Here is a 27,549-nt window from a genome sequence, read left to right on the forward strand (position 1 = left end):
ACAGAAAACCTTACAAAAAAAAAAGATTCTCAAGAAAACGCACCCAGAGACATTATTAGGCAAAATCTGAGGAGCTCGGCGTAGGATCTTTCCTGCAGTAACTACATCGAGCAGTAGGAGCCATTTTGGAACGTCGTGTTGACTGCAATCGATTAAAGGGGAAGCAGGGAGTGGGGGAGGGGAAGTGTGTTGCTCGCATGAGTACCAGTGATTATACTGTTCTAAGTCCTAAAGATCGTGAAATGTTTGAAGTTTGTTGAGCTTCTTTTGTAGCAAAGAGCGTGCTCTCTACTCATGATGATGTAAAGAACACGAAATTTATGGATTCTACAAAATAATGTAATCTTACACTTTGATATAAAAAATGAGGAGCTGGGCCACATTTATAGCTCTACAGACATGCGCGCTAACAACTTAACATGCTCTCCCTCTCATAGGCAATCGAAGGGAAATATAAACATTGTGAACTAAAATACGTAAAGCTCAAACGGACTTGCTTTAGCTCAACGTGTCCTTGCTCTAGGGGTGTGTGTTGAATCCCCCATTTCTGCTACAATGGTTTAGTCCGGGTTGTGCTGTAAAAACTTCCAACTGGAGCAGGCAGACTGCTGTTGTGGGGGAGGGGTGTTGCCGCTCTGTGTCTGCCTCTTGATTTCAGACCCGACTGTTTGGTGCTAGCTATAGTCTAACCGTAAAACTTTCAAATTTTGTCATTTTAAAGCTGCTCTTTATGTCACAAAACATTTAACAACAACACCGCAACATGTATTAACTGTAACTCATTTGTTTTCTCACCTCTTATATGAGCTCGGTTACACTAATTTGGCACATTACTTGTTTTGTTTATTTCCTACATTAAAGAACATGCTTTTTTTTTTTGCACCCGTAAGAACTTGTGCGGTAGCATAACGCTAAAGAATACTCACTATGCGCTGAGTGAAAACTGGCGCTTCTACCCTCCCCCACCTTTTCTTCCCTTTTTTCCTTCTACTCAGCCTGTGAAAAAATGAGAGCATATTATGCGTACTCCCGTTTGGCAGGCTAGGAGGCGGTGCTTTTGGATTGCAAATTTTCGGGTTATTTGTGCTGTTATTGTTTTTTCTTTCTTTCATTTGATATTTCATTTGAGCACACTTAACTGTATTAATCATTTGTTGTACAATTGGATTCTGAACAAACATCAGAATTCATATTTATAGTTCAGTGCCTACAGTTTTCATGTGATCAGATGTGAGAAAGACGCAAATCGTACAGATACATGTCAGTTGTTATACTTATTAAGATTTTATCAGCTGTTGCTGGATAGTCTCTACTGTAGTTTTATATTTATCGGATAATATTTAAAAACCATGCCGACCAGGAGAAGAAAGAGAGCATAGTTATCTTTACAAACTACTGTCGATGTTGTGCGAAATTAACTTCTGGTTCATCATCTCTCGACGTCTGTCAGTTTTCATTAAGTATCTTGGACTTGGTGACAACTATGAATAAAATAAGTGCTGTAATACAAGACGTGCTCGAGGTAGCAGGATCAGCACACCAGCAGACCTGGTGGCCATTTTGAGTTTCACTGAATCCAGATGAGCACAGTGAGGGTGGGGGGAGGGGAACCATATGCACCGTGTGCAGTATTATTGGAATGCAGACACTGAGCTCTCACTGACTTGCCTTTGAAGATACTGGACGTATAAATATAGTTAATACAGATTTTTTAAAAAACAGCAACTTTCAAACAATGTTTTTCTGTACGCTTCACTCATAGTTAAATAGTTAACAGTGATCAGATAACATGGTCTCTTAACAACAACATTGACAAGGAAATACAATTTCATTTTATGTTTACAAGAGTTAATTTATTTTTTCTATGCACTTCCGTCCATGAGAATGCAGTTTTCTATTGATAGCTTTTCCTTGTTTTTTTCTTTCTGAGTGGTAGGCGGAGCCTGTTCAAGGATCCGCTCATGTCTCAGCAGAGCATGCTGCTCGCAGGAGAACTGGTGGCCATTTTGTGTTTCTGCACTATCACAGGGTGGGGGATGGGCAAAGAACGGAGATGCAGCTTGTTTATTTCTTATAACAGGGCTTTTAAAGAAGACTGGCTTGTGTTCAAATGAAAGTTTGTCTGTATCACACTTCACACTCCTTAATGTTATACCTCATATATATATATAAATAAAATATATGCCTCATGTTATTAGCAACAAAAAAAAAGATCAAATCACTAATTAAACCTATTTTGTGAACAACAAAGCAAAGTTTAAAATAAAATATTTTATTATGTTTCAAGTCAAATTTAATCAATCATAGGTTCTCTTTACCCATTTCTTGTTTTTAAGGGACTACCCCCGTCTTTGAATGGTTCAGTCCATTCAACAACCGCTCTGTCTGCTCTGGTAGCGAGAGGGCAGATGGAGGCTTTGTAGTGTTTCCGACTGCGCTCCACTTTCATACGCTGCAAGGCTACCACGCTAACTGCATATTTCATGTTCTGATTTTGTGTTACGATTTGACAAAATACATGTTTTTTTATGCCAACCTTTATGGTAATTTGAATGAACTTAGTCCTGTTCATCCATGAAGTGCTTGTTCGGCTTCCTTTTGTACATGTTGTCGTAAGCAAAGCGATGTCCTACTCTACCCATAAAATAAATGTTACTATAAACTAATCTGGGTGCCATTAATGGTACTATAATTTTTTTAAATTCTGTGAATATTTTATTTTGCCTTTTTGAACAAGCTACTATTTCACCACCACCATTTCAATGGTTCAGTCCATATGAGAAAAGGAAGGGGGTCGGGTATGGGGGAGGGGGCGCAATTGTGTATGGTGGAGGAGCAGGCTTGTGGCTGCTCATCGGTTCAGTGCGTTTTGGAGCAGTCTGTGCTGTGCCTCTACATGTAATTTTTTTAAGCGTATTTGTTTTTTGAAATATTTTTTCCCGACAATTTGCTTTTCGTGGGTAGAGAGCAGATTTAATGGCTTTAAAAATCCAGATTTAAATTAATGGTAGGGTCTGAAGTAGGCTCCTCCCCTTTGCTTTTACCTTTCCTTTGATCATGTCTTTTGGGTACCTGGGGGGAAAATCTATCTATATATGTACATCTATCTATATATCTATATACATTCCACTGTAAACGTCCGCAACTGGTTTTCTTTGGGACGAACAGAAACCACTAAAAAAGTCTCGGCCTCTGGGGGGTTACCACTGAAAATGAGATAACAGCTTTTCAAGTGTTAGTCAGTTTTTGGCTATAGAAACTTAATCTACATATAAACTTGATGTGTAATCTAGTAACTTGATTTAGTTTTTCCCTCGACTAAAGCAACCCCCCGCCCTCTTTCCAAATGGTTTCGTCCGTACTGGCTGTAGTTTTCCATACGGTGTACTACTCCGTGCTAGAGTTGGGGGAGGGGTGTTGCTTAGCAACTGCTTGTGCAGTTCCTCCCATTCTGTCTGTCTGCGTTGCTAGCTACAGCACATTTTGACAATCACTATGTTATACCCTAGCATGCTATAAACATCAATTTGTACAGAATTAAATACAAAGATGATTTACATTTTGTGTAATCAAAAGTAGAAGATTGCATAAAAGTAGTATATTAAGAAGTCAAATTTCTACATGTAGGTTCATAAACTAGACAGTTCTTTCGGTTTTAGCACAAATTAGAAGGTAAATCAGGCAACACACACTAACACAGGATGCACCCTGATTTAGAGCAAGATGGACTAGTCCTGAAGAGCTCCTCCTCCTTCCTTCTGTTTCCTGCAGGTCTGTAAACGACACAGCCAATGCCTTCCCCCACAGTCATCAAAGGCCTTGATCACGTTTCCTGATAAAGATAATCCGTTTTTTTTAAAGCACATTTAACCCTAAATTCCGACGTTAAATATGTACATGCATATTGTCTTTGATTCTAGTTCAGATTTTAGTCCATGGTTGTCTTCACTTTTAGGTTACATTGCACAAATTAGAAGGTAAATCAGGCCACACACCCTAATGCAGGTTGCACCCTGATTTAGAGCAAGATGGACTAGTCCTGAAGAGCTCCTCCTTCTTCCTTCTGTTTCCTTGCAGGTCTGTAAACGACACAGCCAGTCCCTTCCCCCACAGTCATTAAAGGCCTTGATCACATTTCCTGATAAAGATAGACCGGTTTGGGGGGTTTTGAAGCACATTTTACCCTTATTTCCGACGTTAAATATTTACATAAATATAGTCTTTGATTTTTATTGTAGTCCATGGTTGTCTTCACTTATAGGTTAACTTCAAGGCCATTTCCTATGCTTTATGCGTTTGCTGTGCTATGCTAACCACATAAGCCATAACTTTATGGCTTAAGTATAGCATTATAGCGATTTCAAAACATTGTAGGGACATTAACAGTACCATGTGACTAACTACACATAGACATTCTTGTGATTAATGTATGGGGCCTATCCATGCAGTTGGTTAGAGTTGTTCTTGAGAACCACTGCACTGTTTTGTCAGATGCCAATTTGTCAGATGCCATGCCTTTTTTTGCATTGAGGTAACTGGATTTCTCTACCTGAAAGAAATACAAGTTAATGTATTGGCGCACGAAGCAACGTGGCACACACACACACACACACACACAGCCTATCACATGATTCACCCCTACCTGTAACAGCAAAATGGACTAGTCTGAAAATAGCTCCTCCTCTTCCTTTCCTTTTATGTTCTGCTGCTGGCCAGACTAGTCTTTCCCTTCCCCCCTCAATTACCAACCAACGTAAGCCTCAATGTCAAACATCCTGCAAAAGGTTGACAATTCTTTGACTTTTTAAGCATGCACATTACGAGCATAGATATTTTTTACACATACATGTTAGTCAGTCTGAAGATTGTTCTCAGTGTAACTTATTTTGTCAAGGTCATTGTTTGATGCTAAGCTAGTCCCAAAAAAATAGCATTGTAGCTATATTGTATAGCTTTTGTGTAGCATTTTAGCAGATCAAATTCATTGCAGAAAGACAATCATACGTTCGTATACTTTTTGTTTTAAAAATGTTTTTCGTCAAACACTTTTTTGGTTAGACCAAAATGTAGTACTAGATAAATGTTGTCTTCGTTTGCTGGGACGTCAGCAGGTTATGCCAAATAACACATTTTGACTCAACTATCACATGCTAATGTTTGAGTAGTTTGTTTGTTTGAGGTTTCAAGTTGGACTCAAGCGTGGGTTGCCGCTAAAAACATTTTTAGAGGAAATTATGTTATTGTGGTATATGGTATAGCATAGCTGTCTAGCAAAATTTGTCTTTAAGTACCAACAACGTTAGGTGGTAGGCATGTTATAAAAATCACTTATGTGTTAAAATAGGTGATATCATTGGATAGAGATTTTAAAACACAAATTACATAAGCCCTAGTTTGTTGTTGCCACTTTTTATGACATCGTCATGCCATGACTTGTCCAGAAATCAATGAAAATCAATAGGTAATCTGTAACCGAAACATCCCATTTTTGATTTAAAATAAGAGCCAAAATCTTAATAGTTGAGGGGAGAAAAAAAGGCATGTTTGAATTATTATTATTATTAAATTATTGTCAATTGGTCATGACGGATAAATCACAAAATTTGGGGAATTTGCACCTCCTGTGGAATAAAAAAATCGGATTTTTTTTTGTGGCGCCGTCGACTCGACCAATTTAATTTTTTTTGTACTCTCATACGGCAACCTTAAAATATCGAATTTTCCACCAGGCTCGGCCGACGTGTGCAGAGTTTGATGAGTTTTCATTCATGTTTAGGGTCTCCAAAATTTGACTGTTTGCGGAGAAGAAGAATTCCTCCAAAACAATAGGGACCTTGCAGCGGTCGCTGCTGGGACCCTAATAATAGTACTTCATGTCGACCTACCTTTCAATCGTGTAATTTTGGACGCCAAAATTGGGAAACATTTTGATCTTTGTTAGAAGTTACCACAGAAAATCTAATCCAAGATGAAACTTTCAAAAACAAGGCGGTAAAGGGATTTATCAAAAACGTGATCGGACAGTACAACAAGGATTTCCTTGGGCAAAGCAATGAGAAACAACGCTAAATCCAAGTTTGGGAAATCTGGCACAGCAAAATGGACAAAAAATGGGAGCTGATGATCTAGATTTGGTAACATACTTACATTTGGTATATAGCTAGCTACCGTCAAACGATTAAACCAGAACAGTGTTTCTGAGGTTACTGGAAAGAGTCTGAATCTTTCTTCTTCTATTTCTTCTTCTTTTTTCTAATAGATTTGGAATACAATATACTTGCATTTTATACTCTATTAATGTGAGCAAGTGCATTTACTTAAGTGCCCTACATTTTTACTGAATGTTGTCGCTGCAACCTGATGCCTCCGACATGGAACCTCTTTCAGCTAGCTAGTGAGAGTTGTGCCTGGCAGCAAACAGCAGAGCCAACGGCCATTTTGAGTTACTGCACTGAATCCTGGTGCAGAAAATGAAGCCGCTGGGTGGGGGAGGGGTATATTGAGCTCTGCGCAGTGTGCGCCGACGTTGGAATGTTGCGGTAATCTTGTTTGTAGTTCACACCGCTCCTTACTTGTTTATGCTGTATTTAATACGTTGCTGGGGTTTACCTTAATGTTTTAGTTTAGAGCCACTGCAGGAAGAATTTGTCATGAATGAACAATGTGCGTATGCACAAGCATCTCATCTGATGAAGTCATCGATCAGTAATATTCAGTGGGAATTTCACGTTTCTCACAATCTTTACAGACTAAGTTTGGCTGTGTTTTCTATTTATATGGCCTTAAAATGTATATAATCTTTTAAGAATTCTATATGCATTTTCAGTGTATATAGTTCCCATATAAACATATGAATCACTTTAAAATCTCAGATGGAGCCATTTTGTAGAAATTAAAGTAACATAGTTGAATGCTGTTAAAGCTGTTAAACAACACTCTAAACTACGGAAACTCTTGCAGGTTTTGCATAACCTCTGTACTGCTGCCGGAGACCAGCCTCAATTCATACGCTCTGATTGGCTGAGGTTTGAACCAATAGGAAAGTAGGGGGGATGGGAGGAAGGTTAGGTTGCTGCAGCTTGTTGTTAGCTTCAGTGTCATTTGTGTTCGTCAGATGTCGGGCCAAAGGTAAACATAGACTTTTTAGAATTTTAATTTTGAGTAGGAATGATTTGATCAGAAAGACTCTTTCTGGATCACGGAATCCCACCTTAACTGTGGCCATGTTCCACCGAAAATACATAGTTCTGTGTGTGTGTTTGGGATGGGGGGGAAGATTATTATTTAAGAATTTTAAAGAGAATTGTTGGTGTTGGGGGGGGGGGGGTATATGGGTTCACCGGTTGGAATGCAAATCTGGGGCAGAAATTTCTGGAAAAAGACAACTATGGCATCCACAGGGATCTAGAGGGCCCTCTAGTGTTTCTTTTCAGATGCTACAACCATTATATTCAAATACAGAGTGTAATGATAACCACAGACATTCAAGGCGGAAAGATTATGCACCGACCCTCCCATTAACCACTTAGCTTTTATAAACCCTGAAAGGCTCACCATGGCCTCTAATATCTCCTTGTCACTCCACAGGTAGCAATGGAAGTTGTTGTGACGGAGGAGAAGAAGAAGATCTTCCGTGCCAGGAAAACCATGAAGATCAGTGATCGCCAGCAACTGGAATCTCTTCATGGCACTCTGTTGACTGCAGCGAGTTCGACTGAACCGTCTCCGCCGCCACCTCTAATGAACGGCTCGCACAGAGAGGATGGACAAAAGGACACGGAGCAAAACAGCCACCAGGACTCAAACTCCCCCATTGCTACATCACCCGCATCTATGACTTCTCTGAGCTCTCCTGCACCATTCCTCTCGCTCAATCTCTCCCCATCGCCCGTACCCTCACAAAGTCCAAAAGAAAAGGAGGAATCCCTTTCAGGCCCTTCGTCGCCATTCCTAGATATAAACTTTGAACAGAAAAAGGAGGAGGAAAAGACTAGCTTACCATCATCCTCGTTGAAGGACACCTCTGAACCAGAAGCAAAGGAATCCAAAGAGCCGCAGGAGTGCACCAATGTGTTGGAAAAGCCCGAGGTAATGACCTGAGTCAATGTTGAGTTGGTTCAAGTGATTGAAGTTTAAATAGGATTAACTTAAATTCTCTTCTTTTAGGAGGACCAAACCACAACAGAGGACAAAGCTAATGATTCCATTAAGGACTCTGCTAAAGAATCAGTTTCTTCTTTGGCTCCAGTATCTGATGATGGCACCGTCCCAAAGGAAATGGACACTACAGAGGCCAAGGTCACTGCCCAAATAAAGTCTTCTAGTTCCAACTCCTCCATTCCTTCGCCTTCTGCCTCTGTGGATATAAACCTGGGAAAGGACATAGAGAAAGGTACTGGCAAAGATCATTCTAAGAAAGGCTTGCTAAAACAAGAAAAGATGGAGGTTACCGTTGTTAAAGTGGAGGCCAAAAAAGAGAAAATGGACAGTGGGCAGACTTCAAATCCATTGCGCCCATCGTCCACTCCACCTTCGGATACAGGTAAGAGGCACTGGCAATCACTTTACATTTAAGATTAGGACCAAAAGCTCTGAAAACTGTACGTAGCTAATAAAGTGTAGCAAAATTTCCTTCAACTTTACTTTATTCATGTCAATCTCATTCTCAGGTAGAGGTTGATATAAGGCAGATGACAAGGAAATGTGCAACAGGAATACATTTTTTAAATGTTTGCATTTTGTCTGAAATGGACCAGCAAGGCAGCATTTGCATTGGCCCATTATGAACAAAATCTGTTTGAAGGATAGCGAGTCCTAACTGTCTTTCTCTTCTAATAGTTAAAAGTTAATCCGAGTAGCAGATGGTGGTTTTAAAAAAGGTTTTGCACTCATATGTATATTGCAGTGGCAGTGATAATGATATAAGGTAGTCTAAGTTATTAAATATGATTAATTTATCATTGTGACCTAATATAATGAAGATCAAACTAGTTATTGACCAGTTCAAGGTTTAGTCCGCCTCTTGCCTAAAGTCAGCTAGATCTAGGCGCCTGCTTCCCTAAAAAAGATAAGCCCAGACCTGCTTACATGTATGCATTTTTCTGCTCAAACTACACTGGTATGATTTATCACCAGAAAAACTGAGCAACAAAGCTTGTGAGGCATGTGACATACATTGTGCACATGTAGTACTTAGTCCGACAGGAAACTGTGACCAAAATCAAAAGGAAGAATTTTGACATATCACAGGTGTGGGATCGTTAGTTTTTATTCCGGACATCTCTGTCTGATTCACAGCAGCATAGTTTGCTGAGTTCTCATTGGTTAAATCTCATTTATTTACCCCTCTGTTTACCTTTTAGTTGGGTTTCCCCACCAGGGATACCGTTGAAAATTTAAAGAGAAGAACAGGAGAGAGCAAGAGGAGTGACATTTTGGAGAAGTGAGGCATTTGCTCCTCAACATTCGCTCCTTATGCATGTGCCATATATTAATAGTCTCAATTGCTGAATTATTACTACCACAGCACATGCTCACTTTATGCTTTGTTTCAAGGGTAATTCGATTAAATCCAAATATGATCAACACTGTTACTCTTCATAACTCTACATATTTATAGTGACTTGTAAATATGTATACGTTATTTCAGCATTAAATACTGTCCAAAATAAAAGTTATTCAGCAAAGAATGGCAAAACCAAAAGATTAGCTGTTTAATTTTATGTCTGTCTCCATTTGCGATCTATTTGCTCTGATGCAACTACTTTAATATGCCACTGTCGAGGGGCTAAAACGCTTCTGTAAAAGAAGCAATTGTTCCTCGATTATAGTTCCTGGAACCTCCCCGATACCCGCCCCTTGATTCACATTTAAGAACATTTAGATGTAATATGGAACATGGCAGTGTGAGAACAACTTTCGGGTCATGGTCAATACATTTAGTGTTCTCTTTTCTCGTTGCAGTTGGGAAAAAATGACATCATCAAGACCATTATCAAGGTCTCGAATGTCACATTCTAAATGAATGCTGCATCCAGACTGGACAGCCTTACTTCTTTTTACTTCACCATTGTTGTGTGACATCAGATGTATTCATCTTGGTATAGTGTGATTACATTCAATGGACAAAATACATCCATGCATTAGCTGAACTGCTTATTCTCAGTGATGCAATTTTTTTTTGTTCTGACTTTTGTCCAGTTGTCAAAGAGAATGTCGTCCAGCTCAATTAAAAGCATTTTTATTTTAGAAAATCTCTTCAACTTGGCAAGTTGGTTGCGATGATGGTCTTCCTAATGGTTCATTGCCAACAACAAATCCTTCAAATGCATGCATTAGACACGAAATCTCATGAAAACTTGTTGTAAATAAGTAGGGCTGCAACTAACGATTATGTCGATTTATTTTGTTGATTGAGGTATCGGATTTCAAAAAAAGTTTTAATTTATATTATTTTATTGAAGAACAGTACATTGTTTCCTAATTGATATAAATATGTACACAAATGTATGATTCACTTCCTAGTCTGGTCCGTAACATGTCAGAAAATTGGCATCATTATTTTCCAAAGTAAAAGCAGTGTTGGCAAATGTCTTATTTAAAATCCTACATCTACTTTCATGGGCGGATGACAGAAATCTTAGAATATTCACTTTTGAGAGACTGAAATTGAATGACAATTTCATATTTAAAGGTATCTGAACCTTGAATCGATGATCATATTATAGATAGATTAATTTGATAATTGATTAGTTGTTGATTAATCATTCAACCAACATTTGTATTTGAATGATTTGTTTTTTGATGTAACTTAACAAATGGAAGCAGAAGGTTTTTAGCAGCAGCAAGGTATATTTTGTTTGTTTGTTTGTTTAAAAATTTGTAAAACTCAACCCCATTGTCCTGCATAATTGTATTGCATATGCTGTCGTTGCGTTGACCTTTATCCAAATTATCCTGTCATAGAAAATTAGGCAGTAACATAAAAATGGGTGCTGTTATCTATGTTGGAAAAGTTTCAACTGAGGTTGCCTTGAGTAGACCTTGTTTAAAAAATACTATGTGATTAATTAAAATGCATACAGTATCTTCAACCTGTCTTTGTTTCTCAAACAGTGTCAGAGGAAAAGAATTGTACTTCTGGAATCAAGCGCACTTTATCAGAGGGCTTTGACAAAGAGGGGCAGACTATAAAACGGGAGGGGAAGAGACCAAAGCTGGAACAAGGAGAGTTGGAAGCTCAGTTGGAACTCAAAATCACTGCAAAAGCTGGCAGCCATCATAAGCTTGAGCAGGTAAGCGTACAACTCTACCTTATTTCTAAGTGGTTGGGACACTAGGACTCCAATCACTTCATAATTGTTTTCGCCGTTGTCAATGCTATGATTTCTATAGCATCGCAACTTCTTTAGCTTCAAATGTAAGTGTTTTTCATGACTAAATGATGTATCTCCTTTACACTCTTAGATTGTGCAGCGGATAGTGGGTGAACGGTTGAGGGACTTTGAGATGACAATTTTTGAGAAGGATTTCCAGGAGTTGAAGGGCAGAGTTGACAAGATCGACTGTGCCACAAAGCACCAAATGGCCATTAACGCTATCCAAGTAAGTTTAAGATAATGGATTTATACAAACCAGCAGTTCTCAACTTTTGTCACCCCGGGACCTGCATTTCCCTGCAAAATAATAATGCAAAATATCAACACGTTTATAGAAGTTAAGAAAAATACAGATTTTTTTTAAAGCGTTTGAAAACATGTTATGTTTTACATGTTGAAAGTGCATTTCAGAGTGCATTAAGAACATGTGTGTGCATAAAAATGAACAAAGTAAAATTATGTTAAAAAAATTCTCAGTATTTCTCACGGTACATCACTAGCATAGATAGTTGAACAAACATACATTATTTGTTGGAGATCATTTTCTGATCAATTAAGTGAAATTGTATAATTCCCCACGGTACAACTGATAATCTCTCATGGCACACTGGTTGGGAATTTATACTATTAATAACTCCAATTCCATTTGCGCTTGCTTTTTCTGCATCAAGACAATTACAGGAGAGGTGCTGCCAGACATTGTGTGCTGCACATGTACCCAAAAAATTTAATATGAATACGAGCACATTTTAAGATTTTCTTCCTCCTTCTCAGGCCAAGATAGCACGACTGTCAAAGAAGTTTGGGCAAGCCAATCAGGCATTCGAGAACAAAAGGAAACAGGAGGCGAGTGATAGCTTTGATACTTGCTGGAATATTTGCATCTGTGTAAGCGAGTGTTGAGGTGTGGAAGTAGTCACAGTGTGTGTTGTCTCAATTTCTGTAGGCAATTGTTGCTTCTACTGCTATGGCTGCTGCTGCTGCTGCCGCCGCCTCTGCATCTGCTGCTGCCGCTGCCAGCATCACCAAGATATCACCCGTTGTAACCACCCCTCAAATTCAACGGTAAAGTTTCCATGTAGTGATTAAGTTCTTATTCCAGCCAACCATTTATAGTTTTATTTTTATTTATTTATTATTATTATTATTTTTTACAATTTAGGTTATTGGTTTGACAATGTAGTTTTGAAATACCTAATTCCATCAACTTTGCATCAAGGGACAAAATAAATCCTAGATTTTTTTCTTCACACTTTAAACAGTACAGCAAACTGCAGTGTTTGCTTAGTGAAGAAAAAAATTTGACCCTTGTATGAACGTGACAATACCGGACTGAGCTGTTCACAGTGCGAATAGTTGACCTTGTCCCGGGGTTGCTATCTGTAAACTACGGAATTAGTACACAAATGGTCAGACTTGAGAATCCTTTCATCCACCAAATCCGTACCATTCCATGTCCCACGTCTTCAGTTTTTCAGGATCAGCTTAATACGTAAAACTTGATTTCTTCTGACTGGTTTTGGACACGCATGTCCAGGTCTGTGTTAGACCCCTGCTTGGGTCCTGGTCCTGAGTCTTGTGACGTTCTACAATATCACGCCTGAGCCTTTTGCCGGGCCGTGAGGAGTGTAGTTACAACTGCTCCTCTCCTTCCAACAGCGTGATCCGTCAGCAGGCAGTAGAGCTGCAGCCCGAGATGCCCAGACAGCAAGTGGCACTCAGTGATGGGAAGACTCCTGCGCACTATGGCCAGAAGAAGGGAAAAGAAGAAAGGGAGCAGAGAAAGGAAAAAGAAATGCCACGGAACACTGGCATGGCAAAATATCTGGCCGAATACAATGAAGGGAAATGCATAGCGGACATTAAACTCCGCCTACTACCTGCCCACTTGGAGAAAGTTTTGTACCACCACTCCAAAAGAAATAGGGACAATCACTGGCCTGACCATTACGCCTCTTACATATTTCGACACTTAGTCCCTTATGAAATTTACTGCAACTGGGTGCAGAAGGTCAACTATGTGGGCTTAATGGAAAAGCAGGCACTGCCCAAGAACTTAAGAAGGACTATGAGGACGTATATTGAGCGTAGATTCCCGGGCCTGCCCAGTGACTGCTGGAGAGAAATTCATGACTTCATCAATGAAATACTGCGAGTGAAGAGGAGACCTGAATTCTTCCAAAAATTTGACAAAATAAATGCCTTTTTATTTTAACAGCCGTGTTAAAGGAACAGAAGCATACTGGGACAATCGTCAATGTGGCGCATATTGTTTTGTCATTGCACTACAGTAGATTCTCAACAATGTACGTAAAAAACATTTCATATTAAAAAGGATTTTGAATCCTTGGTGATTCACATATACTGTTTGTGGAACTGTCGGCATACTTGAAAACACAAAACTGACATGCCGACTAATAGTGACAATTAAGGTATTTGCTTTAGTTTTTAAAATGAAGCTGTTGAATCGTTATTCAAAAATGGCTTAATAAAGACCAGTAAAATGAACCTTAATGTGGTCAGTTGTTCCTGATGTGGGCGGTTCGGTCTCCTTGAGACCTCTCAACTCAAAGCATAAATTCTTTCTAAACAGGCCAGTCCGGACACCCATCGAGGTGAAGCAGATCCCAACAGCAGCTGTTACTTTACCTCACACTGCTGGTGAGTTGCACCGTCACTCTTCTTTCACTGCAACAAGAAGAAGACAGTGAATCATTGTTAATGAAGTTACACAAAGAACAAAAGCCCTTTGAATAATAATGTACTTGCGGGTTCTGCTCAATAAATTAGGATATTAAGTATATTTGTTTCAGTAGTGCAATTCAAAAAGTCAATATTATATTATATATAAATATTATGAATAAATATTATACAGTTTAATCAAAAATGAAAATACTGTTTTTTATCAGATTAATCATATCTTAGAATTGTGATTAATCATGATTAATTGCTTAATTAAAAATACTTTTTATCAACATTTTTTGCCTGCCAAAAGAGCACCTGTTATGTGTTAATTCTTTCAACATTTAATGTTATCAGGACGTCTTTGACATTATTCTGAATGTCATACGCAAACATTTATTCAATGCCTAACTTTAATACATGTAGTTATGTTTATTGCTTAAACAACCTTTGCTACCTTTAACGTTACCATCGGCGGTCAGCTAAAGGATCATCCGCGGTCGAAATTAATTGTGATTAATCTGCGTTAATACATGATTAATGCAATATTTTTTGTTGATTAATTAGTTAACGCATTAACTTTGACGGCATATATATATATATATATATATATATATATATATATAAATAGAAGTGTCAGGCGATTAAATTTTTTAATCGTAATTAATCGGATGAATTCAATAGTTAACTCAAATACTCAATAAAATGTACAATAAAATGTTTTTCATACTCTTGTTAACATAAAAGTAACAAAAAATAAACTAATAGAAATATGACTGCATCATTTAGTCATTGATAGTCATTTCATAATTCATAAATTAATTAAAACTAAAAAAGATGAACTGTACTTTAAAAAGCAAGTGTGATATTGATTTGTGTTGAGGTCATTTATCTGCCACTAGATGGCATAATTGCATTTGAAAGACATTGGTGACAGCTTAGTGCATTGTTCTTTTCATATTAAGATATGAACATAAACATAAAGTAACTTTTAACATTTTTAAAATTGTAAAATACAACTTGACCCCAGTCTCCACAAATATATGCGTTATTATTAAATTTATTACTGCTAAATTTTGACGTGGACGTGTCTGCGGCATTGCGACATATATGAACACAGTTCACTGGCAGTCGCTGTAATGGTTTGATTGTCTTCTATTTTTCAGCAAAATCCGGCCCACTTGTTCCAACCCCTGTCTCCACCGCGACGGCCATAGTTTCACAGGCCCCCATCATTAAACTGATCACCTCTTCCTCCAATGCTGTCTCCACCCTGGCTACCGGCATCACCACTCAGAGTCCGACAGGCACGTTGTTGCTGAAAACGGCGTCTGCGGGTGGTATGATGGCTGGACAGCCACTCATCATACAGCTGCCTGTATCGATGACCAATGGTCAGGCAGGAACGCTGGTCAACTTCCCCGTGTCCTCTTTGCCCACGGCGGGCACGCTCAATAAGCCCAAAACCACTGCTTCCACTACTACTTTCATCATCAAGCCCGCTCCTGTAACTACCACTGCTGCAGGTTCTATTCCAACCACTATCACTGTGCCAGCACTCCAAGCTCACTCTGGCCTGATGTCTTCGGGTCAGCTCTCACTTACCCGAGCCGTATACCAAGGCGGCGCGGGGGGGATAACTACACCCAATGCCGGAGTTTCTGTGACCCCGGCCAGGACCCTGATTTCGTCTGTGTCTGTCGCTGGAGCCATGTCTACCGCAACCTCATCTGTAACATCTGGTCCAGCAGCAACAGGTTCAGCAGCTCCAGGACCTCCACAAGGGACATCTTTGACAACTAAAACAGGTGCAGTACTTGGATTTAATAATATTTCTATCTTCATTTTTATACTTTTTGTTGGTGGTCATCGATACACTTTCAAAAACATGAATACAAAATGAGAACACTCAAAAGGAGCTGTTGTAAGGCCACATCTCACACTCAGGTGCTCACATGCAGACGACACCAACCAACTTAGGCCAACCTGACTCCAGCTCCTGTTGTCACTCACACAAAGCTGAACATCAAACACACAAATATAATATGTACAATAATTACATTTTATAAAACAAATGTATTATATCTGTTATTATTAATTTTCTGATTGCATTTTAATGCAATACAGTACAATTTTTTTTTAATGAAAAACAAGAAATGAAGGTGTTTTTTTTTTTTGTGGTGGTATGGAACAGAATAATGGCATTTCAATTCATTTCAATGGGGAAAATTTGTTAACTATGCAAGTAGATTGGGTTATGATGAGCTTGGTCCTGGAAAGAATTGCTATAAACTACTCAGAGGTCAAGAAACCACTATGTGCATTTATTGGCTAATAAGAACACTGACCCTCAGAGAGTTCTTTTGAGCAGGTAACATGTTTGCATTGTGTATTCGTAATAATTCGTGAGGTCCCAAAATGTGCAAAAATTGTACATCTTTTTCTTTAATTATTTTTTTAAATTACAATTGAATTCAAAATAAATTGTTTCCATTTTTATTGGGGCTGTGATTCCCAATCACTATGCCATGGCACATTAATGTCCTGTGAGAAATGATCAGGTCTGAAAATTATGTATTTACTACAAATAATGATTTTTTTGTTCATCTATCCATGTCCGTGACGTAGAGTGACAGGCAGAACAAGTAACTGCTCTTTTACTCAATGGGCAGAACTGATGGAGCCTGCTCAGATGTGTGGCAAAACGTCTTCCAAGACAAACTAAAACAGCCCAGATGCAATCACTAAGTAACTTTTTGTGTTTGGTGGTGTGCGTGAGATTTTTCTATTGCAAAAATGGGCCACAGCTCAATACAGGTTGTGCAACACTGTTATACAGTACATAGTGATCCACCATCCGTTTATGGTTGGTAACATATTTCTTAAGATTTTTTCGTTCTGTCTTTGTAGACAACCAAGCCACAGCAATCACTCCAGCCAAAGCAGCTCCTCCTGGAGCACGTCCCAAAGGTGCTGTCATTGATCTTACTGAGGATGATGATGATGTGCAGGGTAAGAGTTATAGGGCGCCTATCTTTTACCATTCATGAAGTTATTTTCGACACAGGAACTTTGTATCTAACGATGTATTTTCTGCTTCCCAGTGACAGCAGTGAAGGCTGCTACAGTTTCAAGTCCCTCGCTGACCCAACGTCCACAAGCAGTCAGCGTTCCAAACAGTAAGTACTCCACTTTACACTCCTTCCACTTTTCTTTAGGATTCCCATACCTGGTATTTTGATAATTAGGCAAAGAGCATACCTTTCTCATGAGGCAAGCCCAAAACTGTGAGTCAAGGTGACTTGGGTCAGTCAAGTGCCATCCATCCATTTTTTTATTTAGCTTTTCCTCTTTAAGGGTCACTGGTGAGTGGATAACAGCTTTAACAAACTACAATTCACATCTATGGGCAATTTAGACTAGAGTCTTCACTAAATCTAACATGTATCTTTTGAAATCTGGAAGGAAGCCACAATACCCAGAGAAAACCCACACAAGTACGGGGACAACATGCAATTTCCAAACAAGAAAGAAGCCGGGATTCGAACACATAACCTTAGAACCTTGTTAATGCTTAATGATACTAATACAAATTGCATCTTAATGGGAATATGAAAAGATTGACATGAATACTGTTCTCATATAATTTATGTTCCGGAAATTGCTTTTGACTTCAAGACTTTGCCAATGCTAATATTGTTATAGCACCTCCTGCTGCTTTGGTATGTGCATGACAGCTTGCAGATCGATTTTATGTACTAACACCATCGGTGTGAACAAGGATTATTTGTTTGATTATTTTAAATAAACATAAGAAATAACTATGTCCGATTGTCTCACGTGTTCTCTCTCCTCAGGCTCAGGGGCCAGATCTTCCCCACAAAGCAGCCAGAACACATCCAGCAGTAATCCGTCAGTGCAAAACCGCCCCCAACTGGTGAGAATTCAGAATTATATTATTTCGTTTTCTACAGTTACATCCTAAACCTGTTGAGGTTTACATATTCATTTTTAAAACGTCAATGTCGCTGTATAACTTCAAATTTTGGGGAAAAATAAAGTTGACTGTGAGATACACACACACTTTTTACATGCACATTATTATCTCTATCTGGCATTAATACACTTGCACGTATCATTTTAGTAACAGGGCACCCTTAACGCAAAAAATAAAGGTGTCAAATTTTGCTGCATGCTTTGAATGTAGAAATGTAACTGGTGGACATGTTTTTTTTCAAGCCAGTAGTCAAAATGAACATTACATTAAAACCAGTGATGGTAGATTATAACTTGTTACCATGTGGCCAAGCATCGCGACATTTGGACCCTGTCATGGACATCACGGGCTGGTCCATAGGCAGGGCAGGGCGCTTTACAATATGTTGATTTTCAGGCACTATCAGCCCCAAGCATTTAGAACAGATATAAAATGTGTGATTAATTGTGAGTTAACTATGGTAATCATGCGATTAATCATGATTAAAAATGGTAATCGACTGATAGCCGTCATATATAAACACTATATGCATATATGTATGTTGTCATTGTTGTGTATACGTGTGTGTATATGCAGTAGGACGTGGTCATTAAAAACAGCATTACAAAGCATTACATTTGAAAAAAATCAATCAGGGCAGTTTTGTTCATATTGTGCGGTGTCCTCCGATAATCGCAACAAAGAACACCTCATACATAACAATTCTGTTCCTCCACTTCAAGACCAAGTGGTTTGTCAAATGTCCTTATGTAAGACTTTTCTGTCTTATAGGATTCTTCAGTGAAACCCCGTATTTCAACTACTACTACTAATACGCCAGCCCGGAGCTCCAGCATAACACTACCCGCACTCCCCCTCGCACCCAACCCCACAACCCTACCACCAGAAGCTCAGCGGACCTCGTTTCCCCAGCAACCTCAGCTCAAACTGGTGCAAAGTCAAAGCGGCATAGTGCTGTCCTGGTGCGTGTCCGAAACGGATCCGTCGTGTGCGGCTGTTGAAAGCTATCACCTCTATGCCTACTACCACCAAGACAGCTCGAACAGCAATTCAGGTCAGCAGCATTGGAAGAAGATCGGGGAAGTGAAAGCCCTGCCTCTGCCTATGGCCTGCACCCTGACCCAGTTCCAGTTTGGGTCCACATATCATTTTGCAGTTCGAGCCAAAGACATCTATGGGCGCTTTGGCCCCTTCTGCGAACCCCAGTGCACAAATGTCATCAATCCCAGCTCAAACTGAACACCCTACAAAAATAATTTGCTTTTGACTGTTCGTTACTTCTTTTAGGCAATGTATGTCTTAGGAGCTCCAATATTGTGCATTGTTGACATAGAATATCTGTAAATACTTCTCAGCCGAGTTCTGACTGACTTGGAAAGTTGAAGCAGCAGACGGTGTAGTTCAGTGGTTGATGTATGTTCTGTTTTTTTCTTGGTTGATACGGTTGTATATAAGTGAACTACTTCTCCACCTCCTCACGGTCCATGTCAGATAATTTATGTTATTGGTTCTTGTAAGTTACCCCAGGTGTTGTTTGCTTTACTGGAGACACGATGCCAGGACTGTCTTGTCAACAGAATTGCACAAAAATGTATACATGTGTGGTTAGGAATTGAATGATAACTTTTGTAAGTTTTGTCTGGTAACCAGACTTGTGACAAACACAATAAAAGGTTTTATTAAAGCTGCCGCTTACTTCGTTTTTGGTCGTTTTTAACGGCCATTATTCATAAATGTCTGTAACCAGCATTTAATTAACTTTTAAACATACTGTACTCTGGTCGTAAAGTCCATACACCCCTGTTCAAATTAAAGATTTTTATGATGTAAAACAAGTTTTGATTTTTTTTCAGCAAGGTCAGATAGGTTTTTTTGCTCTTTGCAAAAAAAAAAAAAAAACTTTAAACCCTAATGAAAACAATAGTGATATTTACTTAAAGCATAATTCAACACTTAATCAACGTTTTTTTGCTGATAAACTGTATAAACCGGTGTCTATGAATGCTCTCTACATGTCCTGGTCATTATCTTTACATTTTAGTACATGTTTTTTTCAAGCTTGAATTTGGGGCAAAAAACGTTTGTTTGGTGCCATCTTAAGGTTAAACACTGAGCTAAACACAATTTGGCTGTTCTCTCATTAAACGAGACGATACATATTACGTCACTTGTTCCGCATGACGTAGTCGCCCCCACCACCCACCGGCTCATTGTCGTACATGCCTCCTTACACGGCTTCTTAGTGAGTTGCTGCTGTCAATCACAGCCAGACCACGCCCAACCCTCTTCCTATTCGCAACCCAACGGTCCTCCAGGCAACACCCCCTTTGAGCGCTGATTTCAAATCTTAGTGAGGGGTGGAGCAAGAGTCTGACTTCCTGTTGAGTAATCAATTAAAGCAGGATGACGCCAAACACACAGTTTTTGCCCCAAATTCAAGATTTAAACAAACGTGTACAAAAATGTAAAAATAAGGACCAGAAGACCTCTTTAAATTTTTACCGTTTTCATCAAACATATGCAAACTGTTACTATTCCCAGAGGTTGATGCTATTGACCATTTACACCGACGTCACGTGGTCACGTGACTGCCCTATGACGGACGGCGGGAGGAAATAATTATTGAATGGAAGTGGACGTGACCCGGAGCGACTTAGTGACTTAGCGACTGTTATTTTACAAATTAAAAGTTATTATTGCCCTTAGAGCCATGGAATCTATTACTTCAACCGAAGGTCGCCTGTCAGTCCAAGTTGCACATTTAGTCGGGACTATTAGAGCGCGAAATTTACTTAAGTTGGAGATTGCTAGTTTGAAAACAGCCCTTTACCTTCTTGTGCCTGCTACTTTTACCAAGTTAGTCAAATCGCCGACTTTGCCGGAATTCACAGCGGCACGACCTATATCATTATGTAGTCAATGCCGTCTCTTCTCCTTACACCAGGGCTGATTCAAACGCTTGTCGCTGGCTGAGTCTCTGGGACGAGATGCTACGCTCACACCGGGGGACAATATACCTCGTAATGCAAAGGTAAAACTTGTTTATCATGCTAACTGATTTATTTTTACACAGTCCGTTCTATATTGAAACGCTGTGAAGATGTTCTGTTACTATGTTTACTAGCATGGAACAAATGACTATCGTAGTGGCAAGCTATGCGGTAATTTCATGAATATGACTCCGGATCCAAAGTGAAAGACTCCAAAAGACGAAATTCCCCATTATTAAACAGTCAAATGCACTTTATAATTTTGAAGAATGTGCATTTTAAAACTAAGCTGTGTGTTCGTGTAGTTGGAGTGGACGCTAACTACCTGGCTCGTTAATGTGATTTCAAACACGCAATTCGACACCTCTGTTACAATCTTTGTTAGAGTGTACGTTTACAAGGAAAATGTTTGAACATTTATCTACTAACCTCGCAAAAAAATATCGCAGCAAATCCGTTACTACTTTGTGGGCTCCTTTCTGTTGGTTACTGCTATCAATGGACGTCGTTCGTCGTATGTGATAAAAAGCAATATTTGGTTTACTCCTTTGTCTGTCTGAACAACCGACCGCACAGCAAGATATGACCATTTTATAAGATAAAGGACTTTACGTTGTACGAGATTCACTGGTTACAATACAGGCAAGTGGCTCTTTTGCCGCCCAGCGTCCCGTAGGGGGCGTTCCCACGAGGGCTGTGACATCACGTGCAAAAGGTCAATAGCATTGTAAGTGGTACCAAACGAAAGCTAATAACTTTTTTCTTGCATATGGTAGTAAACACATGAACACCTGTGCAGACTGTAACTAATTTTAATGCACAAACAAACATATTTTTATGCTTGGTAAGGATTACATCATATGATACTTAAAACTTTATCTCAAAAATTTTACTTTTAATGCACATATATCACATATCACTAATTATGTTGTATCTCTTCACTTCAGACGATCAGTTAAGATTGATCTGTTAAAATTTGTGAAATGCTGACATCATGGCATCTGGGAGACAACTACGCTGGAAGACAACTACACAGCCAAATAGTTTTTTTTATCTCAGTGTTAAACCTTAAGATGGCACCAAACAAACGCTTTTTGCCCCAAATTCAAGCTTGAAAAAAACATGTACTAAAATGTAAAGATAATGACCAGGACATGAAGACAGCATTTGTAGACACCGGTTTATACAGTTTATCAGCAAAAAAAGAAAAAAAAAGAAAGTTGATTAAGTGTTGAGTTATAATTTTTTTGGTATAGATTGTACTTGTCACTGTAGTTTTAATGTAACATACTTTTCTTTTTTTTTTTACCTATACTTGAGTATTTTTGTTAGAAGAAACTAGCTATATTCTGCTCGCTACTTCTATTTGTATTAATCTATTATTGCTTGGCTCTCCCCTTTTTGGTTTGTCCTCTAGACTTCCTCCGTGGGGCGCTGTCACATGATCTGCTTCACCAATCAAGTGGAACGACAGGTGACGTTCTCTCCATTTGACCAATCAAACGTAACCAGACAGTCACGTGACCTCACGCAAAGTGTTCGCTACTCCCCAGCTGCAAAGTAGATGTTTTTAGCGGTAATTTTTTCACGAGAGCTGGTAAAAACAGAGAAAAGAACGGCGATGTAATCTCTGCCTGGTGAGCTTGTGGTGCTGTTTAATGAGAGATTGAAAAAAACAAGAAAAACTTCCACTAATTTTCCTTAATTTGTGTTATTTTATAGCTGAAGATACAATTAATGAAGTTACTATGCTATTGTTGGACATTCACATTTTACATTTTCGTATTGACAATTTTGAGTTTACGTCACAAGTCAAAATGGCGGCCAACTCCGTTCATTGAAAAGTACAGGACTTTGAATCGTTGTAATTTTATTTGTGAGGATTATTTTAATTTCAAAATGTGATGAAATGTCGTTTGACCACTATAACAATATGTCTGGTTTGTGTGCTCGTCAAATGCAAAAGCAATATAATACACCGTTTGTTTACATAGTGTAAAGGAAACTGAAAATATCAGAAATGCCCGGATGTTTGGAATTGTTAATAGCTGGTGTTCATTATCTGGAACATACCGCCATACTGGAGCATGCTTTGATTGAAAATATATATTCATATATATCAAAAGTTATTCACCACCAGTTACTCAGTAGCCTACAACTACTACTTGCCAATAGAGGGAGCCATTGCTCTCAGTATGCAAGACTTGTTGTCTTCCCAATTGTTGCAGCATCCCTTTTGGAGCGTCTCATTGAGCATCCTATGAGGGACCCCACCTCAACAGAGCTCTCGCTCTCCTCATCGCTTTCTCTCTCACTTTGTAGGAGAGCAAGTGAGCACACTTTGAGTTCAGCGTTGCGCCTCACACCAACCAGTGGTGCTCTCGCCTCCACACTTTTGCGAGTGCCATGTCCAACATCTGCGCATGCAAAGGCTTTGCGCTTATCCACAGGGAAGCTTGCGTCTTTCTTTGAGGAGGAAAGCAAGAGAAGACACCCCGAGACAGTGAGGGTGGGGGGGGTTCAAACTGAAAGCCCCCCACTCTTTGCCTCACTAAAAAGAGCAAACACGGAAGGCTTTGGAGTATTCCATTTTTTCTTTCGTTTTATATTTTTCCTCTTCCTCATCGCGGTGCTGGGAGGTGCTTCTTCTTTTCACATAGTCTCTCTGTCCGTTATCTGCCTCTTCATCTATTTCTCCATCTACCTGGTGTACAATTTTCTCTATTTATGACAGACTAAAGTGGACTTATCTTGCCATCACCATTATTTCTGTTCCTCTTTGTCACCCTCTTGTCTTTCCATCTCTTTCTGTGTATCTCATCTTTTACCAATTTGGATCAATTATACTATGAGAAAAAATCTACATGAATGACTTTCCCCCTTTTTTCCCCTTCTTTTTTTGGCCCCCCTCCACACCCATTTACTTTGCACCATACTCTTGCGGGATTCTTAGATGTTACTCTAGGTAGGTTAACTATCGTTTAGTGTCTGTCTATCTGTCTGTCTGTGTGTATTTGTGTGTGCTTTATGTATGCATAAAACACACACCAATTAATATCACGCACATGCACTCAACCATGGTTGCCCAATCTCAAGGTCGGGGTACAAAGTGGGTCGCGAGTGAATTTTTTATCGGGGCGACAGTTGACAGAGTAAAGCTACTTTTCTTGGTTGATTCACATATGTTGTAATCAATTCAGTCTGTTGGGTTTTATTAATGTTATGGCATCGTTATTTAGAAGTTTGGATAGTGGGGAAAAACATTTTTAATTTGTTTTTTTTGTGGTGAAAAAGTTTGAGAAACAAACTATGTTCACATACCACCTTCCTTTTTTTGTATTATATGCACGTCTTTTTGACTTGCTTAAATATACCAATACATATTGTTGTCAACAAAAAGTTTTGCCTTTGTTGGAATATGACAATCTCCTTCAATACAATTTTGGCTAGTAGGTAAATTACATTGCTCATAAAATTGAGTAAACATGCTTTGTGCTATCTATTCAGACTTTTGCCATTAATTCCAAATGCCATATTTATTCCTCCTGTACCTTCCCATACATTTACAAGCTCACCCTTAATAACTATCCAAATATTTGAATCCGTGAATTAACTATGTTTTTATTATTTTATCTATAGCCTCATAAGCTTCCATCTACTTCCCCTTTTAGCGTTCAATAGGCAGAGAGACAGACTGATAGACAGATGATAATAGACGTGTCTCCATAACAGACATGACTAAACGATGTCAACGCCGCCACGCTCTCGCCCTCATTTTTGTTTTTATTGCTCTTACACCTTTTCTGGGCGCTTTTCAACTTAAGGTGAAACATTGTCACCTTTTTGTGTATAGGATGCCCTCATGAAGGCGAAATGGGCTGCTCCTTTTTGCGTTGCCTTTGCTTTTGTGTCTCATCGGCGCTGCCCTGTAAAACATCTCTACTGTGCTCTGTACATTATGTGTGGCAGAAAAGCGATAATTAGGTGAGTAGAGCCTATAGCACAAGTGAGCATGAGCAGTAGGTGTGTGTGCACATAGGACTGATATGCATGGAAATGTATTGTGCATGAACTTTCCTCAGCCAGCAGCTCCTCTCTTGCTATTTAAACCTTTTTTTCACCCCCGCTGTGACTAATTGGTTGTTTCCAGGGCCCAGCTTTTGATCTTTATCCGTCTCCTATCTGTATGTACGCGTGCTCTTGCATCTACGTGAATTATATGCAGCAGTAGCAGTACATCACCTGATGAGGATTTGAGTGAAAAAGGAAATCCTCACTCCTTGACCTTTTCTAATTTGTCAAAAAGTGCTTCAATGTGTCCAAGTGGCTCTGTAGGCTTACATAAGTTGTCTCAGTCTTTGAAGTGTGGCACATAATGCAGGTGCCATGTAATCACGATTATGCAATTAGGTTTGTCTGTGTTTTCTCGTCATGGTGCATTTTGATGGGAAATTTGCAATATTGCTAGTGCTACAGTAATTTATAACAGGGGAACCTCAGTGGGCTTCCATCACCATGTTCTCGTTTCAATACAACCTGAACTCTGGACATCCCCTGTATAATAAAATAAAAAAAAAACTACCCATGCTTGGATGATATCTGAGATCCGAAATGTGTAGTAATTAAATTGTGTAATGTGTCAAATTAAATGTACTTTTGCATGTAATTGATTTCATATTGAACAGTGGGACACTTTCTGGCACCATACAAGTTCCATTTCTGGTTCTTTTGGTTATCATCACACTTTCCCACCTCGTCAACAATCTTAACCTTCTGTGGTAACCCCCCCCCCCCCCAAATCCAAAGAAAAATCCAATGCACACTTGCAGCCTTTAATGCTCTCTGAGCTGGTCTCACAAAATATGTTTGATGGTTTCAACTTCAAGCTTTGTTTGACATATTTAAAAACAAGATTACATTTAGAGCAAATTTAGTGACGAGTGAGGAAAATGATATTTTTTAAAGCAACACTAAGGAACTTTCAGTTTGCGTTGATTATGGCGCCGCCACATGGGCAAAAGCGGTAATGTTGTGCCAGAAGGAAAACCATATTTCCCACAAGGGCAAAGACATTGCCTCGTTTTTTTTTGTTGTTTTTTTTAGCTCACACCAGCGAGTGATAGCCGGGCCAATGTTGGTCTTAGACTGTCCTTTTATCCGGGTTGCTTGTCTTGTTCTTTTTTCTATTTTATCTCCTCAGTAAAAAAATTCAGTTGATTTGCAGCTCATTCAAATTGACTTCCATCTTTGTAACAAATGGGGAAAGGGGGAAGTGACGTATGCCATAAAACAGTCAGCACATTTGTAGTTTTTTGTGTGGTAGTGTTTTTACCATCCTCCACAAATCTGTGTAGTGCTTGGAAAAATGATACCGACCCCCTCAGGCCATAACAAAGCTACCATTCAACTAGTTTTAAGTCGATGTTTTGTTGAAAATATTTTATTAAGGGTGAAAAGTTCCTAAGTGCTACTTTAAAGCAGACATAAGCTCATGTTAAAAGTTTTCTCGGGGTTGTGGTGCATTGAAAACACGATCATTTAAGGAAAAAAACGCCGCCAAACTCATCTTGCTTAAACACTTTTCTATTGCCACACGGAATGCTGTTAAAAGTTTCAAATAGATTTAAAGGGTGCAATTCTGTGCCCAAACTGTGTGAATGATTTAGACGAGTGGCGAGGAGATGCTACGCTGCTAGCGCACGGCTGTTTAAATATAAAGGCTTAAAAGGACATGACCACCTCTTTGGTGTGAGTCTAATGAAGGATTTATGTTCAAAAGAGGAGTCATTAGGAGTGTGTGTGCATTGTTAACATCCCTGATTGGATGCAGCAACAACAGCAACAACAAGCAGTACTTAGATATTACGTCCAGTAAGGATTAGAAGATATTGCAATTATCTGCATCTAGCGTAGCATACACACAAATAAATTGAACAGTTGGACATTGGTATTCAAAAGTTTAGGGAATGTCAAATAAAGTTCAGCTGTAAAGGTTATATAGTGCATTATATTTTCGTGAGTACAATATACAAACAGTACAGCAAAACAGATTGCATTTTCATAAACTGAAATGTAAGATGTGATGGAACGTGGTCAGCTTGTCTACTGATAGTCTGTTTCAATTTCAGAATGGTTGTTTTGAATATGAAAAAATAAAAATAAATCATTTGTCCCGGAGTCAAACTGTTCCTGTTAAACCTTTAACAGTTCCATTAAAATTCGTAACTGTCATGCAATTGTAAAATTAGTCAGAGTACTGCTAACAATAAATGAAGAACAGCGAAACACCCACCCGTGATTCGTACCTCAATCTTTTGAGGTTCAATCTTGACTCTTGCCTTCCTGTGTGTATTTGCATGTTCTCCCCGTGCTTTGTGAGACATGTTTTTTTCCTGAAAACGGATCCAATTGTATTGTTGACGTCAGGGTCGTTTGACTTTTGAGGTTCCACTGTCTGTGCATTACAGTAACTTTTAAAATTGAATTTCCGTGAAACTCATGT

General features: G+C 39.0%; 2 protein-coding genes across 7 annotated transcripts in view; both read left to right on the plus strand.

The window, feature by feature from the left end:
* Window positions 1-19,741, plus strand: part of atf7ip (activating transcription factor 7 interacting protein) — a 33,193-nt gene extending 13,452 nt beyond the window's left edge. The window contains exons 1-13 of one of the 2 annotated variants that reach the window (XM_086082195.1): window positions 7,069-7,128; window positions 7,588-8,088; window positions 8,167-8,542; window positions 11,116-11,294; window positions 11,467-11,604; window positions 12,153-12,224; window positions 12,325-12,443; window positions 13,972-14,039; window positions 15,227-15,868; window positions 16,971-17,072; window positions 17,165-17,239; window positions 17,918-17,997; window positions 18,829-19,741. In XM_086082195.1, coding sequence (XP_085938321.1) covers window positions 7,594-8,088; window positions 8,167-8,542; window positions 11,116-11,294; window positions 11,467-11,604; window positions 12,153-12,224; window positions 12,325-12,443; window positions 13,972-14,039; window positions 15,227-15,868; window positions 16,971-17,072; window positions 17,165-17,239; window positions 17,918-17,997; window positions 18,829-19,296 — 2,814 coding nt within the window. In that variant the 5' untranslated portion in view covers window positions 7,069-7,128; window positions 7,588-7,593 and the 3' untranslated portion in view covers window positions 19,297-19,741. Of the gene's footprint in view, window positions 1-7,068; window positions 7,129-7,587; window positions 8,089-8,166; window positions 8,543-11,115; window positions 11,295-11,466; window positions 11,605-12,152; window positions 12,225-12,324; window positions 12,444-13,971; window positions 14,040-15,226; window positions 15,869-16,970; window positions 17,073-17,164; window positions 17,240-17,917; window positions 17,998-18,828 lie in introns of those variants that run through there. The other variant, XM_086082194.1, reaches the window with a different exon arrangement.
* Window positions 19,742-20,780: 1,039 nt separating this feature from the next.
* grin2bb (glutamate receptor, ionotropic, N-methyl D-aspartate 2B, genome duplicate b) overlaps window positions 20,781-27,549 on the plus strand; it is a 95,679-nt gene continuing 88,910 nt past the window's right edge. For 2 of the 5 annotated variants that reach the window (XM_086082193.1, XM_086082189.1), the window contains exon 1: window positions 23,386-24,012. The gene's annotated coding sequence lies outside the window, so the exon portion shown is untranslated. Of the gene's footprint in view, window positions 20,914-21,001; window positions 21,089-22,464; window positions 22,522-23,385; window positions 24,013-24,900; window positions 25,032-27,549 lie in introns of those variants that run through there. The other 3 variants (XM_086082191.1, XM_086082192.1, XM_086082190.1) reach the window with 3 other exon arrangements.

This window comes from Leptonotus elevatus, chromosome 8, assembly GCF_054856555.1.
Source record: "Leptonotus elevatus isolate MCC_2025b chromosome 8, RoL_Lele_1.0, whole genome shotgun sequence".
In the NCBI taxonomy this organism is placed as follows: domain Eukaryota; kingdom Metazoa; phylum Chordata; class Actinopteri; order Syngnathiformes; family Syngnathidae; genus Leptonotus; species Leptonotus elevatus.